Genomic DNA, 18318 nt, shown 5'->3' on the forward strand with positions numbered 1-18318 from the left:
ATGTGACATGACAGCTTAAAATTATCCCAGGGAAATCTGCCTTCCAAAAACAATATTGCATTCCTTTCCTTCTGCGACATGCCGTGTGCCCGTACAGCAGCTTACGACCACATACCGTATGGGGTGTTTCTGTAAACTAAAGAATCAGGGCAATAAATATTGAGTTTTGTTTGGCTTTTAACCCTTGCTTTTTTACTTGAGGGTTGCAGTTTATATAATGGAGTCACTTTTTTAGAGTTTCTACTCTAGGGGTGCATCAGTGGGTCTTCAAATGTGACATGGCAGCTTAAAATTATCCCAGTGAAATCTGCCTTCCAAAAACCATATGGCGTTCCTTTCCTTCTGCTTCCTGTCGTGTGCCCATACAGCAGCTTATGACCACATATGGGGTGTTTCTGTAAAATAAAGAATCAGAGCAATAAATATTGAGTTTTTTTTGCTGTAAAAATTGGATTAAAATGGAAAATCTGCCCAAAAAGTGAAATTCTGAAATTTAATCTTCAGTTTCCATTAATTCTTGTGGAACACCTAAAGGGTTAACAAAGTTTGTAAACTCAGGTCTGAATACCTTCAGGAGTGTAGTTTCTAAAATAGGGTCATGTTTGGGTAGTTTATATTATGTAAGCCTCACAAAGGTACTTCAGACCCGAACTGGTCCTTAAAAAGTGGGTTTTGGAAATTTTCTGAAAAAGCCTTCTAACGTCCCCAAAAAATAAAATGGCATTCACAAAGTGATCCAAACATAAAGTAGACATATGGAGATTGCAAAGTAATAACTATTTTTGAGTTATTAAGTACTATCTATTATAAAAGTATTTGGTATTTTTTTATAAATAAAAATGAAATCTTTTGAGTCAATTTTACCACTGTCATGAAGCCAATCTCAGAATGGCCTGGATAAGTAAAAGCGTGTTAAAGTTATTACCACATAAAGTGGCAGATGTCAGATTTGCTAAAAATGGCCTGGGCAGAAAGGTGAAAAATGGCTTGGTCCTGAAAAGGGTTAAGAAAGTAGAGAAATGCACTAAACTTTCCCACAGCAGGACAAAATAACTGCTAATTAATAATGATATACTATACAAGGCCATCCACAATGTCATCTCCAATCCCCACAAGACATCCTTCTTTGCACTCTATATTTTAATAGTATAGGTGTTTTGGGACGTGGCAGTGCAAATTATCTTTATTTTTTAATGTTTATTTTTATTATGGGGAAATTGAAACCATTAAAATAAATAAATGCCATCGGTAAAATTATTCTGGATCACACTACTGGTTATCCATTAACCATATCCGGCATCTCACCACTAGTGTAAATGTCTCCAGAGATCATCACTTTTTCTGCCCTGTTCTATCATTAGGTAAGGAGGGGACAAGGTAGCTTACACATTTACTAAGCTACCTGCCCTCTGCATCTGCTAACTAGTGTGACTGTATATAAGCAGCACAGATAAATAAATCCTGGTCACAGTGGGAATGTACGCTCCCACTTCTTGAGTAAGTAGGAATAAGCTCTTAATGAAAACTGTAAAGGGACACTTGCTTAATTGCCCGTAAGAACCAATAAAATTCTGCCTTTCATTTTCCAAAGGAGCTCTGAAAAATAAAACCTGGAATCTGATTGGCTGCTATGGACTATTAAGCCAGTCTTCTTTTAGACCAGTTTTGATAAATTGACCGCCCCTTCCCCTTCACGCACAGTATTTTCTCCCTGCTTCTACTCCTCACTTTGCAGGGACATTTTGATGACACTCCAGTTTCCTGAACCCCAAGGCTTTTTCTCAGTGCACGTAGTTATCGGTAAGTATGTAAGAAGTATTTACAAGTTACCCATCTGTGTTTAAAATGTTACTTGTTAGTTACACTGTGGGTTTGTTATATGTATGTCAGGTGCTCCACTGAGCCGTGTGGTTGTTGCTTGCGGTTTTGCTGAATATTATATAATTGCAAGGCTAACTTATGAAGACAACTTAGAAAGAAATAGCACATGATATTGGCTAGAGCAGTTCCTCAAAGATAAGCAGTAAGATATACTGACTTCAAGGGTCCACCGTCAAGAAGACATTCAGCATGCTGCCATATATCCTACGTCTGTGCATATTTTGTACTGGTAGGTACAGCTCAGCACCACATTTATGAAAAAAGAATATAGAAGTAATAATAATAATACATGCTGCTAATCTATTATTCTGAATTATTTGTGTAGTTTCCTGCCAAGAATTAAAGTCTCTTATACGATCTATGGGCAAAACAGCTAAATTCACTTGTGGGGTTGATGGCATTTATGTCATACATCAAGGTCTTCACTGGTACCATCAAGACAGCAGCAAGGCTATTAAATGGCTACTGTTCTACAAGCCTGGAACGACTGAAGCTGTAAATGAATATAAAACAAGGATATCCCTGGAAATTTCCACAGAAAGTTCTTGCACCTTGAGTATTACCAATATTAAGCCTACGGATGATGGCACCTATTTCTGTGCAGCCTGGCAGAACACCACTGTCTTGTAACTACATAAGGGAATAGCACAATTTCCTTCCAATGGTTTACTGTAATTCCCTGTGTTACACTAAATTTATAAATTATCTTATTTTATGGACTGTGTTAATGATGTGGGCAAGAATTACATATTTTACATTTGTTCCATCTTGTTTAATTTTTTGTTGCTTAAAGAGGTCCTGTAACGTCTTCAAGAAGTGCAACTAGCAGTATGTTTTATACCATATCATTGGCAACTCCTGCACTGTTTTATCTTTTTATTTCTAGTCTCTCCAGTTCTGCTACTATCAGGGTATGTTCACATAAATTAAATCCAGATCGGATTTCATTGCGGAAAACCATTTTCCGCTGTGTAATCTGCCATCAAAATATCATCAATAGCTTTTCATTGGCTTTAATGGAAAAAAATGTCCCCATATGCACATGGTGGTATTTTTTTCCACTGCTTAAGGCCTATTGCACACGACCGTATGGCTTTTTCAGTGTTTTGCGGTCCGTTTTTCATGGATCCGTTGTTCCGTTTTTTGTTTCCGTTGTGTTTCCGTTTCTGTTCCGTTTTTCCGTTCCGTTTTTCCGTATGGCATATACAGTATACAGTAATTACATAGATAAAATTGGGCTGGGCATAACATTTTCAATAGATGGTTCAGGAAAAAACGGAACGGAAACGGAAGACATACGGATGCATTTCCGTATGTGTTCCGTTTTTTTTGCGGATCCATTGACTTGAATGGAGCCACGGACTGTGATTTGCAGGCAATAATAGGACATGTTCTATGTTAAAACGGAACGGAAAAACGGAAATACGGAAACGGAATGCATACGGAGTACATTCCGTTTTTTTTGCGGAACCATTGAAATGAATGGTTCCGTATACGGACCGTATACGGAACGCAAAAAACGGCCAGTAAACGGAAAAAAAAAACGGCCGTGTGCAATAGGCCTAATTGAGATCTGCTTTTGAAGCGGCATCTTACCTCTTAGAAGTGGATTGATAACAGATTTTATATTGAAGTCAATGAGGAAGTGAAAAAAAAATGCTAGTGGTGTTAGAAGTATTTTTAGTAGCTTTTCTGTCACCAAAAACACTTCTGAATTATATTCCAACAACGGGCTGGATAAGAAAAATGCTGGAAAAACCTCTTGTAAAACCTCTTCTAATCCTCTTCTAAATACTCTTCCAATTCCTTAAATAAATCATTTTCTAAAACGCTTGTAATTCTCATTTAAATTCGCCACCAAATTAGAAATCTGCCACCCAAGAACAACCTGTTGTCAGATAGTAATCTGCTATTAATCTACTACTGAGTTTTCTGATGCAGATATTGCCATGCGAATTTAGCCTTAGGGTCATTAGATTCAGGATCTGATAGAAGTGAATTGTCAGGTGGGCAGTCCACAGTGCTCAGTGTCAATGACTGTCGTAACAATCTCTGGGGATCACCCACCTGACAATTCACTGCACTTGGCTATCAAAACTAATGACCATAAAACACAGCATAGGAGTCAGGCATGATGTGGTTACAAAGGTTTGCAGCCAGGTGCACTTCTGTGAGAAAGTGACAGGTCCTCCTTCTTATCCTAAGACCTCTTGCACACAGCCGTGTGTCCTCTCCGTGGCCGTATTGCGGCCCGCATACGGTGGGTCCTTAATACACGGGACACCAGCCATGTGCATTCCGCATCACAGATGCGGACCCATTCACTTGAATGGGTCCGCAAATCCGGAGATGTGGAACAGAAGCACAGCGTGCTTTCGTGGGGTTTCCGTTCCGTGCTTCCGTTCCGCAAAAAGATAGAACTTGTCCTATCTTTTTGCGGGACGGATGGATTGCAGACCCCATTCTATTTTTCATTTTTTACTTTCTGACTTTCAAAAGCCATAACTTTTTTATTTCCCATTCACATATCCAAATAATGGATTGGGGATTGGTTTTTGCTGGACAAGTATTTTTTTATGGCACCACTTAATAATCTATATGATGTATATGGAATCTGGAAAAAAAATACTAAAGGGGGGGGGGGGGGACTGGAAAGAAAAGCATTTGTGCCATGGCTTTACAGGATTCTTTTTTTATAGTGCTCACTGTGTGGTAAAAATTACATATTACCTTTATTCTACTGATCGGTACACTTACAGCAATACCAAATTAAGGAGGTGATCGCATAGGTGTTTTTTTTAATTCCATTATAGGTTTCCATTATAACATTCTTATAATGAAAAATAACGTAATGGATAGCCCTGAAACCAAACAGAAACCTTTCCGTTTTAATCCGTCCTCATATACTTTAATGGAGAATGAATAATGGAAACCAGCATTCTGTCTGGTTTGCGTTATTTATTCTCCATTGAGGACTGATTAAAACTGAAAGGTTTCTATTTGGTTTCTGGGCTATCCATTGCGTTATTTTCCATTATAAGCATGTTATACTGGAAAGCTGTAGCAGGATTGAAAATGCCTATGTGAACCCCCCTTACATAGGCTTGTTATGTTTTAGTACTTTTAAAAAAATAAACTTTGAAAAATCTTTTTTCTTTGCATTGTCTTATTCTGACACCATAACTTTTGATATCTCTGTCTATGATGTCTGGGGGCTATTTTTAACTGGGTGATCTAAAGTTTTCATTGATACCATTTTTGATTAATTTGTATTCAATTTTTTAAAAACAAAGCAAAGAAGAAACAGCAGCTTGACTATTCAGATTTTCTTTTTCTGTTACGACATTTACCATGCAGGAATGTCTATGGACATTTATATTTTAATAATTAGGGCATTTTCAGATGTGGTGATAACAATTATATTTATTTACTTTTGTTTAGTTTTAAATGTAAAATGGACAAAAGATGTTTTTTTTAAATCTTTTTTATAATTTTTTTTTGTATTTAATTTTTAGTTCCCTTAGGGGACTTGCAATCATTTGATCACTTATTCCACAGTCTCTATTTTGAGACTGCCTGAGGACCCTCAGACCATTCACCTGCTGTAGCTGTAAATGATGACTACAGCATCTGAGGGGTTAAATGTCTGTAATAAGAATTGCCTCTTCTAACGGACACAGCCAGCGGGTGTCTATTTTCTAACACTTTTACACAAGAGGAACAGATGGGTTGGATGCAGCAAGTTTGTGGAATTAACCCACTGAGTACAACCTGTTCGAGATTCCACTCTAAAGCGCCAAGTCACTACCTGTTGTTAATGTTGGTTGGGATGATAGGGCCACTAATTTAGAACCTAAAGCAAAAGATCACCTCAGGGGTATGATGTAGCAAAGAAGTCGTGCCAGATAAAACCGATTAGGAAAGATACTGTAGGTCAATAAAATATATATTAAATCAAAATATCTCAAGAGTTGTAGAATATGAGATTAAAATAAAAAACACTAGGCTTTTACTCACTTCACGAGGGGGGTGATTATCTAGATAAACTCAAGCACCAGGAAATCATGAATCCCCCCAGGCTGGATCGTCTGTAGAGTGTTAGAAGATGAGGGCAGTCAACATCAATCAGGGCTTCTTTTCAAATTCTATATTAGGAGTCTAAATCCGGCTCAATGCGTTTTGGGGCTGAAAAGTCCCTTCCTCAGGAGCAGCATACATCATGTCTTATGTATGCTGCTCCTGAGGAAGGGACTTTTCAGCCCCAAAACACGTTGAGTCGGATTTCGACTCCTAATAAAGAATTTGAACAGAAGCCCTGATTGATGTCGGCTGCCCTCATCTTCTAACACTCAACAGGCGGTCCAGGCTGGGGGGTTCATGGTCTCCTGGTGTCTTGAGTTTATCCAGATAACCACCCCCCTCGTGAAGTGAGTAAAAGCCTACAGTGTTTATTTTAGTCTCATATTCTACAACTCTTGAGATATTTTGATTTAATATATATTTTATTGACCTATCTTTCCAAATCGGTTTTATCTGGCACGACTACTTTGTTTCATCATACCCACGAGGTGATCTTTTGTTTTGGGTTCTAAATTAGTGGCCCTATCAACCCAACCAACATTAACAACAGGTAGTGACTTGGTGCTTTAAGTGGGATCTCGAACAGGTTGTACTCAGTGGGTTAATTCCACAAACACACTGCATCCTACCCATCTGTTCCTCTTGTATAAAATTGTTTTACATGGCGATCTGGTCAACCCATAAGCAGCCTTTTCACCCTCAAACCAGATCCTCAATACACCTTACCTGTTTCTCCCCCCTATTAATACGCTTTCCTAATCCATTGGCGTCTCTAGATTTTTCTGATCTTCTGGACCGTATTTCCATAAGAGCTGATTAACCCTCAACTTCTCTTTTTTTCGTTACATATATTTTCTAACACAGCAGTCACCTGCTGGTCAGGAACTTAGAGGGCGCCACTTGCCATACATGTACAGTGGACATTGGGAAGGGGTTAAAAGGGTTGTCCAGTTTAGAAAATAGTTTCCTATATCTTATTAGGGAATATTTATCAAAACCAGTGCTGCTAGATGTTGCTCCTAAATTAAGAGGCGTATGCATGCGTATGTGTGCCTCGTGTGCCACTGGCATAGATTTCAGTGGAATCCACTGATGGTTGGCATATGTTGCCCAGGATTTACCTTTTTCAGCCTATCAGGATTTGTGAACTACTGATGCATTAAGGAGGGCACAAACAGACACATGGACCAAACATGAACATCTTCAAGGACTAAACACTGTTAAAAAAGCACATGAAAAAGTCTCAGTTTTGCATTAAAGGGGTAATCCAGGTATTCAATATTGATGGCCAATCCTTGGGATATGTAATCAATATCAGATAGGCTGGGCTCCAACCCTGGCACCCCCACCGATAAGCTGTTTGAAAAGATCATTGTTCTCACTGGAGCTTCACTGAGCACTGCAGTCTCTTCACAAGCATAACATTGTATAGTGGCTATGCTTGGTATTGCAGCTAAGCCCCATTCACATGAATAGAGGTCTACAGCAGAGTCCTCAAATTCATCAAGAGTACACTGCACATGCGCGGCCGCTCAGCTATTTACAGACATTTCATAGAATTGAATGGAGAGCATGTCATCAATACATAGTGCACTTGTTCACTTTGGAGGCCCCTTTTTAGAGGTATCTGACATTGGTGGCATATCCTAGCAATATGCTACCAATGTATGAGGAGACACAATAGCTTTAGGTTTATGCAGAGGTATATGGAATATTTTATTATGAAGTTATTCTACTATGGACCCATAGCCACTTTGTGTCATGCTATTGCCATATGCACTTAGGTTGTATTCAGATGCTATTCAAAAACCGCATTGCAAATATCATGTGTTTTTGCTGTGGTTTTCGAATCAGATGCAGTTTTTTATAGGTGAAAACTGCAAATGAATTGAAAAACCATGTCATAAATGCTTGTAATTTTTCTGATGATATTCTGATAATTCTTTAAAATAAACCCTTATCATGATCTACTGTAGTTATTCCCATTGGTGGTTACAATCATATCACAGGGATATAAATCTATGTCAGGAGTAATATGCAAAATATGTGTAAAAGATGTGCACATGCCAAAATAAACCTGTATTGTATTTAATATGTATGAAAAGCCACAGCATAAAGCCTCATTCACACATCCGTGTCCGTGCTCAAATCCGTGAGCAAGTGGTCAGTGATGCATCCGTGAAACTGTCCGTGAAGGATCCGTGTTGGGTCCGTGTGTCCGTTTTTTACTGTCCGTGTTGCATCTGTGTTTCACCGATACTGAACAGCTGAAAAAGAATTTTCTACTAATTTCTTCTTAATGATCCGTGAAACACGGATGCAACACGGATGGGTTTCCCGGACCCTCAGACTATAATGGGCGTGATGGATCCGTGAACACGGACAAAATAGAGCATGCATAGGTGCTAAAAAAAAGAGACCCACGGACCGTGCTAAAACACTGATGTGTGAATACACACATTAAAATGAATAGGGACGTGTGCTGTCCGTGGAGAACACTTTCAGCACACGCCCGTGAAACACTGACGTGTGAATGAGGTTTAAAGCAGGGGAATATGTGGTTCAACATCAGTTTCAACAGCACTATTGGACCGCAGTGCTGCTTGCCACTGTATATTAAATGTAGATGTCCAAACCCTTCCTCAGTGAATCAGTTAGACACTGTATATTCAATAGTCTCATAGCTGGACTGGGCAATGCCCTCCTTGGAAACTTTAAGTCTTTGTATTCATGTGGATTAAGGATGAGCAAACTAGTTTAGATAGCAGATGAACCCGAATATTTTCAGGTTCGTTTCGGACGAATTTACTGAAATGGCGCCGAAAAAAGAACTAGGGAGGAAAAAATAAGACGTCTCACATGACCCTGAGAGGAAGTGGGGGGAGGCTTTCCTTGACTGGCTCCCCGGCTGACAGACAGCCTGGATTAGCCAATCAGTGGTGGGCTGTGAATGAGGGTGGTTGGGTGTTACAGTGTCTGCAGGAAAACGCTCTTAGGGAGTCAGGGTGAGTTTGGTGAGTTAGAAATCATTCAGGGACAGTCAGAAATCAATCAAGCTTATTGCCAGAGAGAGTGAAGGGAAAGGCTAGGATTCCAAAGAACAATTGTGTGGTAAATTGTGTGGAATTGGGACAAGCAGGGCAGCTGACAAACAGGGAAAGAGAAGACAGGAGCTGGGGCAGGTTGTGCCTGCTATCAGAAGTGCAGGTGCTACACTGCAGACCTCAAAAGCAGCTGTCTGCAAGCAAATACTTTAATGTTTTCCCCCATTTTTTGGTGGGGTTCAATTTAATTAAGCAGTGTATATACACATGATTACTAGAGATTTCCCAAAAAGTTTGATTCGATCCAAATTTATTTGTGACGAAGCGCGTTAAAAATTATCTATTTCCAGGCTGCAGAGAGCCTGTATATCGGTGTGCAATACTGTGCATTTAAGAAACATGAATAGCTAGTCCGTTGTGGTAGTAAAATAGTTACTGTGCATCAGTATGACAGGTGTCACTCTTAGAATCACTTCACTTATTTGGTCAGTTATGGGGGCAAACAGATCAATGTTATCATCAGGTATAAAGAACTGTGCAGTGGCCCAAGATTTTACTATAGAGTGAAAAAGCATACTCCTTTTACACTGGCATCAGCTGATTTCACATAGATTTCTACAGAACCTGTTCTTTTACAAGCTGATACAAGTAGTGGCTCCATAACAGAGTGGAGAGGGTGTCAGCAATAAGTGTTTGTTGACGTCACTGTTTATTTTTCCCTACTTCTGATCCGTCACACAAACAACCCTAAAAAACTGATTCTGTCCTTTTAGCCTCCGCCTTCGCACTGTCATCATTTAGTCATTAACCCATCAGTATTGCTAAGGCCAAAAAAACAGGTGTGGATCCAAAACAGAGATGACACCTTGATTGGAATATTTGTATGCCTTCTGTGTTTTGTATCCACTTCTGCTTTTGGTTTCCAAATTATGAGAATATCCTGATGCAAAATAGGGATCATGTGACAGGCCTTATGGATGCTTCAAAGCAGGATCTGTTGTGTTTTTTAATTTTCTGTCCTTCTGACAGATCACAAGAAGGGCAAAATAAATGGTGATGTCAACAAGGCCAAACAGGGACACTAGTGGCCCCGTCACAGAGTGGGGAGGGTGTCAACTACAATGGCCTATTCACAGAATGGTGAGGTGGCAACTGCATGAAGAGTCAACATAGTGGCCCAGCAACGGAGTAGGGAGAGTGGCACCCGCATGGGCAGTCAACATAGAGGCCGAGTCACATAGTAGTAAGTGGCAACCGCATGAGGAGTCAACGCAGTGGCCCAGTTACAGAGTGGGAAGGGTAGCAACCGCGTGAGGAGTCAACACAGTGGCCCAGTCACAGAGTAGGGAGGGTGGCAACTGCATGAGAAGTCAACACAATGGCCCAGTCACAGATTGGTGAGGATGGCAACTGCATGAGTCAACATAGTAGCCCAGTTACAGAGTAGGGAGGGTGGCAACCGCATGAGGAGTTAACATAATGGCCAAGTCACAGAGTAGGGATGGTGGCAACCGCATGAGAAGTCAACACAATGGCTCAATCACAGAGTGGTGATTGTGGCAACGGCATGAGGAGTCAACATAGTAGCCCAGTTACAGAGTGGGGAGGGTGGCAACCGAATGAGAAGTCAACACAATGGCCCAGTCACTGAGTGGTGAGGGTAGCAACCGCATGAGGAGTCAACATAGTGGCCAAGTCACAGAGTGGCGAGGTGACAACCGCATGAGGAGTCAACATAGTGGCCCAGTTACAGAGTGCAAAAGGAAGGGGGTCAGTCAGCACATCCCAGTGCGCAAGTGCACATCGCCATGGCTAGTAACACAAAGAACACAATGCAACAGCACTCCACAAACACAAATAAAGTATAATAATGCCATGACAATGGAAAATATTCTGGTGCTAATGCTATGCTTATTTTGTAAATTTTAGATTCTTGGCAAATACATTTTGTATAAAATTATTTGGTCCCGTCTGTCGGCGTCATTGCGATCTCTATAAGACGGGAACCTAACACTAAATACTACCTGTTATAGTGCAATACTGGCTACCATAAAATTCAGGGAATGCAGGTTCCACATGCATGCTGGGTCCACTCTGCCTTTTACCATTTTTTGTGCCATAATAGCCTCTATTTAATCCAGGGAATTCAGGTACCAACATGCATGCTGAGCCCACTCTATATCTCTCTTGGAGTCAGCCACACCTCCAGCTCAGTACAACTGCAAGAAAAAGGGGGTCAGTCAGTACATCCCAGACTAGTTAGTCTTGCACTCCTGACCAGTCGGTCTGCCCCATAGGCTGATTGCAATTAGTGTAAGTATAAAGCTGTAGGCTGCTCTCCCTGCATTCATTGGAAGCAATCTACAGCACCTCCTGATTCTCTCCTGTCTTTTGTGCAGAAAAACCACTGATTTCTGTATAAATTGATTGTGCCAGTTCAGTGTGTTTTGCAGGGTAAGAGTGGCTGAAAGTTTCCTGACCTTTTTCAGGATGTCTTGCTGTTGGATGGAAGACTTCAGGTACCGCTTTAAAACATGATTAAAGAAATCTGCCATGCAGGGCAGATGGGTCAGCCCTCCTTGACGCAGCGCCAACATGATGTTTTTTCTGTTATCGGTGACCATGGTTCCAATCTTCAGTTGGCAAGGAGACAGCTAGGATTCGATGTCCTCTTGAAAGAAATGGATCAGTTCCACCCCAGGCATATCGGGTGCAGAACAGCATGACACCACCATGCTCTGCATAGGTGGTATGCTGGAGCAGCATTTTGAATTGTGCTTGCAGTGAAGGCTGAGGACAAGGTTAAGGATGACTAAGCAGAGGAGGACATTGGTACAGGACTCACAGCTTGAGAATATGGAGGCGGCAGTGCTGTCACCTGGCCAAGTTTCTGGTATGGCTGGGCAGAAACCTCATTTACCCAGTGGACCGTAAAGGACATATATTGTCCTTGACAGTAGTTACAGCTCCACATGTCGGCGCTGCCGTGAACTTTAGCAGACACCGCCAGGCTCAAGGACTGGCCCATCTTCTGTTCAACATTTGTGGTCGAGGCTACAGCCGAGAGCCAGTGCTATGACGAACCGGGAACCTGTCAGAGAGGAACCTGTTACCTGACTAAAATGGCTGGAGGTGTGCCCTTAGCCATGCCGAGGGTAGACCTAAAAGGGGGCATACCCTGATGAGTAAGGAGAGAAAAGGAGAGGGAGGGTGGGGCACCGAAAACGCACGCAAGTGAAGGAGGGGGCGTGCTCCCTTTTAAGCGAGCCTACGCCCCTCCCACAAATGCAGGCTGACATGTCAGCCTTTTACTACTTGTGGTCGAGGCTACAGCCGAGAGCCAGTGCTATGACGAACCGGGAACCTGTCAGAGAGGAACCTGTTACCTGACTAAAATGGCTGGAGGTGTGCCCTTAGCCATGCCGAGGGTAGACCTAAAAGGGGGCAAAAACCACACCTGAGTAGGAGGAGAGAACTCTTATTGTAATGACCAATTACAGTACCAAACTGTGAAAAGCCCGTGAAATCTCGGCTTGGGGGTTCGGTATGTAGCGAGTGAAGCAAGAGGAGCGCCAGCGGCCCATTCTCCGGATGACGTGGCCGGGAACGTTATGCTTTGAAGCCGCGGATGCTGCCCCAATACGGAAGGAGTGCCCTGAAATGGCCTTTGGGTCGAAACCCAAACCCGAAGCCAGGGTGCGCACGTGCGAGACAACTGGGAGGTCGTGAGGGGCAAGGCCTGGAACGGGAGCAACGGGCTGTAAGGGCCTGCGTCTCCCAGGGCTGCTAGCAAACTCCCCAGCACCTGGACCGGGCACCAAGCGTTGGCAGATTGGTAGAAGCGTACCTCCACCGGTGGACCTACCTGCATGGTTTTGGACGTGAGGAGGTACAAGGAGAAATGGTAGTCATGCCAGGCCAGCTGACCCCTGGTTAAACCCTTGGCCCTGGCTGAACTGCGGGTGAATTCACCGGGTCTTAAGAACCCGTAAAAACAGAGGTACATTGCTGCTTTGATGACTGTGCTGGAAAGGAGCCCAAAAGGAAAGGCGTCTAGGGAGGAGGAAAGCCTTCTAAACAAATCCCCTGACACCGGCTGCCTGGACGGGATGGCCACGTGGTTGTTTTTCTGAACGCCCCTGAGGGTTGCCCTGACTGCCTGGGAAAGGAAAACCGACCTGCTTTCGGGGTCTTCTAACATGGAGAAATGTTGGACCCCGGACAAGTACAATTTGATGGTGTTGAAGGATAGCTTGAGATCCTTGTGACAGTAGGCAATGAAAGCTGTGATGTACGTGGTCATATCGGTGTCTCGTCTCGGATGCAGACCCGTGAACCTGTTGAAGGTGTTCAACGCGGTCCTGTAGTTTCTGGCAGTGTTACGAGATAAAGACTCCTGCATCAAAGATTTAGCCGAATCAATGAGAAAGTTTAATCCATCACCAGGTTTTGGTACATCGGAGGAGATAGCCCCACACGGTCTGCCTCCGGCATGACCTGAAAGAAAGTGTCGAAATTAAAGCGTGACAAGGCGTCTGCGGCCACATTATGTACTCCTTGAATGTGTCTGCATGCCACATGGAAGTTATGTTCCAATGAAAGCCAGACTAACCTGCGGACAAAGGACATGATCTGGGGAGACTGTGATCTGCCCCTGGTGACTATGTCCACCACTGTCTGACTGTCGGTTACAAACACCACTGAAGAGTTGGCCCACGTACTGCCCCAAACCTGGGCTGCTGCTACAATCGGGTAAACTTCCAGCAAGGGGGATGATTTCAACGCGGCTCTAGCGGATGACACCTCTGCTGGCCAGGCACCCGCGAACCATTGGTTTCCACAGATAGCCGCGAAACCTCTAGAGGCGGCGGCGTCCGAAAAAACCAATGTGGAAGCTGGGCCCGGCTGAGGTATGAACAAGGAGACTCCATTCCATGAGGCCATGAAGTCCTGCCACATAGCCAGGTCAGCCAAGGCTTGGGTGTCCAAGGTGACGAGGCTGTCTTGCTCGGGGGCAGAAGGGAGTAGCTGCAGGAGTCTGGACATGAAGGCCCTGCCCTGGGGCATGACTCTGGTGGCGAAATTGAGCATGCCGAGCAGGGACTGCAACTCTACCTTGGTGCAAGTCCTGCTACCTGCTGACCTGGCAATGGCCTCCCTGATTTTTACCAACTTTTCAGCTGGCAACCTGGCTTCCATCCTCCCTGTGTCCAGGATTATGCCCAAGAAAGTGATGACCGTCGCCGGGCCTTCTGTTTTGGAGGATGCCACCGGAACGTTGAGTTGGTCAAACAGCTGAAGCAGCGCCTGGAGCTTGCTTGGCCGGCAGTCTGGGCTTTCAATTAACAGAAAGCCATCCAAGTAATGGATGACCAGAGGGCAACCGCAGTGGTTGACCAGGATCCAATGCAATGCCTGGGCGAACTGGTTGAACAGCCAGGGGCTGCTCTTGGACCCGAACGTTAGGCGATTGGCAAAGAAAAACTGATCTTCCCACCGGATGCCATAGAACCTCCAGAGCTGTGGATCAATGGGCAGTAATTTAAAAGCATCGGCGATGTCCGCCTTTGCCAACCACGCCCCCCGACCTACTTTGAGGATCAACTGAATGGCTTCATCTATGGTGGCGTAGCTCATTGAAAACTCCTCGGAAGGCACAAAAGAATTCAGACTGGGTGTGCTGGAGCCATGTGGAGCAGACAAATCATAAATTAAGCGTTTTTTATTAGAGAACTGTTTGGACACGATGCCCACGGGGTTTATCCTCCAAAGGTCAAAGGGTATGAAGGAAAAGGGGCCGATGAGGAACCCCTTTTCTACTTCAGACCTGATCAGCGCACCCACCGGCTCAGGATCACTGGTTGCCGACAGCAGGTTGGGCCCTTCCCAAGAAGCTTGTGGGAGAGCTATCAGGCCTGTGTGGAAACCTGCTGTGAACCCGGAAACCAGGAACTGTACGAACTGAGGGTTGTGATGGTTCTGTAGCAGGGATGCTAGCAGAACCACATTGACCCCGCTTAGTCAGGATGGCCTGGACCTTTGAGGACAAGCCAACTGGGGGTGAGCCCTGAAACAGCCCGCGCAAACGTGAAGGGCCCTGCATTTGTTGTAATAACACGCGTTCTGATTGAAGTTATTACACACCTGGCTGTTGCCCAGGAACACTATCGGCCGCCCTAGCTTGTCTGTGGATGGGCCAGACCGCTGAGGGGCCCCCGAACTGCCGGGGAGGGACCTGCCCTGGGACGTGGAGGGACCTGAGTTGGGGCACCACTCTGCGGAGTGGGCAATTGATTGGCAGGAGGCGCATGCTGGGGCCCTGAGCCCAGCGAAATGCCGGCAAAAGAGCTCCATGTCCATAGCGGCCCAGTTCGTGATATGCTTGAATTGAACCAGCGCGGCGGCCGCTTTGGCCGAAAAGGAGCGATGGTAATCGTAGAAGGCGTGCCCACCGTACCTGTGGCCCAAGTCCGTGACCCTGTAAAGATAAGTATCTAACTCCTCCCACCTCTCAGGATGGACAGAACAGATGACATCCCTGAACAAGCTAAAGGCCAGGACGAACTCCGTAATGGATAGCTTTCTGTTGAGGCGGGGATCCCTAGCTTTGAGAACAATTGACATGTCGCCGCAGGCTATGGTCTTGCTCTCTATCGTGTCATGGGTAGCTATTAGGATGGACGCCAGATTGACGTCCTTGCCCTCTAGAATGTCCTTTTTAATGCTGCCGGGGATGAAGTATGCCGGAGCTACCTCAGGTGCGCAAGGGACCCTACCTGGGGGAACGAGCACGGAAGTGGAGGCTACAGGCAAAGGAGACCCTGGATGGACGGATGCCAGCCCCTGATGAGACTCGACAGCCAGGAGTCTGGACTGCACGTCCGAGACTGAGGAGGCAATAGTGTTCATCATGGCGTGCAGCTGCGTCAGTGACACCTGCAATGTGGACATAGAGACTTGCTCCAAGTCCGGGGCAGCCGGTTCTGCCATGAGCAGCCTATATAATTCGGCTTTCCGGGCGGAAGCCGGGTGTTGAATCCCTCTTCTGTTTAATTCTGCAATCAACTTTGCAATAGTCCAACTCCTTAGTGATGAGGAGCTGGGCCGCTCGGATGCGGGAGTCTCGGGGATGGATGAGGCCTCCTCGATGTTGGAGATATGCGACATGCTGCAGCTGTGAGGTGACAAACCAAAACAAGAAAAAGAAACAAGGAGCTGAGCTGGAGGCCCCGTACTGACAGGCGACCCCCGAGGCGTGACTGGTGAATGAGGAGTTTAAGGTGGCGAGTGCCTAGTTCTACAAAAACGGCGTTACCGTGGAGGACCATGCCCGACTAAGGTGTGCAGTGGCGTACCAGCTACCAGGCCGTGATATTTTTTATTTATTTATTTATTTTTTTAAAGAACATCAAACCTGGATTAGTACCGACGAGACAAATGGAACGAGTCTGAAACGTAAAAGCGACAGAATTGGTAAATAACAATGCAACGCTGATACGCAACAGTTTGCAAAAAAAAAAACATGAACGTAAGCCTGGTGCAGAACGGGCAAAAGACAGATGACAGTCATGGTACGTTAGCAACGAGAGCCTGACCCGAGAGAGAGATAACAATCGCGGGGTTTTGGTACCTGAGCCTGAACGTAACAGGTAGTAGATGATGATAAATGTAATACATAAACCTGAAGCGTGACAGGCAACGGATAACAAATTAACTTAACCCTGAAACGAGACAGGTAGCCAACCTGGAAAGGAAAACGTAAGCCTGAAGCGTGACAGGCCATAGATTAAAAACAGAAAATAAAACGTAAGCCTGAAGCGTAACAGGCAACAGGTAACAAATAAACTTACGCCTGAACCGAGACAGGCCCCTAACCTGGAAGAAAAACGTAAGCCTGAAGCGTAACAGGCCGCAGATTATGAAAAACAACCGTAAGCCTGAAGCGTAACAGGCAACAGATAACAAATAAAATTTTAGCCTGAACCGAGACAGGCACCCAACCTGGAAGAAAAAACGTAAGCCTGAAGCGTAACAGGCCGCAGATTATGAAAAACAACGTAAGCCTGAAGCGTAACAGGCAACAGATTATGAAAAACAAAAAATAACGGTATTTTACCAAAACTCCGTGGATTGCGAAGTGACAGAGCGACGGTCGGCTCGGACTGGATCGAGTGAGAGCAAAAACTGGTTAATGCGCACCGAAAAAGGAGTGGCACCTGTGGTGTGGAAAAGAATTTAGAAGCCGTGAGGGGGAGAACCGCGGACCTGCACGCGTCCTCACAGTCAACAACAACAAGCCTTTTTTTTTTTTTTTAAAACACCCGCAAGCCAGAAGGGGGCGCTGAGAGACCCCAATTCCTTGCCAACCGTGCTATGACCTGCGGGGCTTGATAGCCTCAATACCACCTTTGCCCTACCATGAGACCAGCCATACTTCAGATACCCCCCCCCCCGAATATGATTGACAGAAACGACACCTGCCAGCCAGGAGGGGGCGCTCAAGGCATGCCGCGGGGCAGGGTGCCGAGGCAACGAAGACGCCGCCTGGAGAATCAGCCTGCACACCCACGGGCCTGCCTGGCCGGAATGCCGCCCCCGGCGTGAGAACAGCCGGGGACCGGATGGCGCGGCCACATGAGTGCCCCATTCCCTCGCCGGCTCCGACCCCCATGCCAAGGGCGCCCGGGCCATATAATGCACCGGCGCCATGATGGGAGAAACGCACGCCACGCGGCACCCGCCAGCGCCGAGGTCACGCGGGTGGAAGCCGGGGACGCGAGCTAGTTGCCGGGGCAACCAGGGGCCGAGCCGCCAACCCCAGCCTAGCGTCCCGCGTGACCCCGGCCAAGCAGGAAGCGCGGCGCAGCCCGGCTGGGAGCCGAGCGGGGAATCGCGGGAGCTGACAGAGACGCTGGCTTGTTGCGTGGCAACAGGGACGCTGAGCCGCGAACCTGCATGGCGTCCCACGTGACCCTCTCTGCCGGCGCCGGAAGCGGAGACAGCGCCGGCCGCCTGGCCGGGGGCCGAAGCGGAGGTGAGGAAGAACGGCGGTGGTGATGGAGCGGGCGGGCGGGCAAGCCGGGGGGGGGTCAGGGTGGCTGTGAAAAGCAGTGCTGTAATGAGTCGGAGATTACTTACCCGTAACAGCCGGATGGGCAGGCGAGCATCGGGGGAGCAGGGAGACACTTACCTAACGAGCAGCGCGGCAGCAAGGGGCGTGACGCTTCAGGGCGGGAAAGGCACCGAAAACGCACGCAAGTGAAGGAGGGGGCGTGCTCCCTTTTAAGCGAGCCTACGCCCCTCCCACAAATGC

At 45.7% G+C, this 18318-nt stretch overlaps 1 protein-coding gene across 1 annotated transcript in view; it reads left to right on the forward strand.

Annotated features, from left to right (window-relative positions):
- Nucleotides 1-1690: 1690 nt before the first annotated feature.
- Nucleotides 1691-18318, forward strand: part of LOC122939383 (immunoglobulin kappa light chain-like) — a 49883-nt gene continuing 33255 nt past the window's right edge. Inside the window, exons 1-2 of the mRNA XM_044295451.1 lie at nt 1691-1800; nt 2207-2507. Of these exons, the coding sequence (XP_044151386.1) occupies nt 1746-1800; nt 2207-2507 (356 nt within the window). The 5' untranslated portion in view covers nt 1691-1745. The remainder of the gene's footprint in view (nt 1801-2206; nt 2508-18318) is intronic.

The sequence above is a fragment of the Bufo gargarizans genome, chromosome 5 (genome assembly GCF_014858855.1).
Source record: "Bufo gargarizans isolate SCDJY-AF-19 chromosome 5, ASM1485885v1, whole genome shotgun sequence".
In the NCBI taxonomy this organism is placed as follows: Eukaryota; Metazoa; Chordata; class Amphibia; order Anura; family Bufonidae; genus Bufo; species Bufo gargarizans.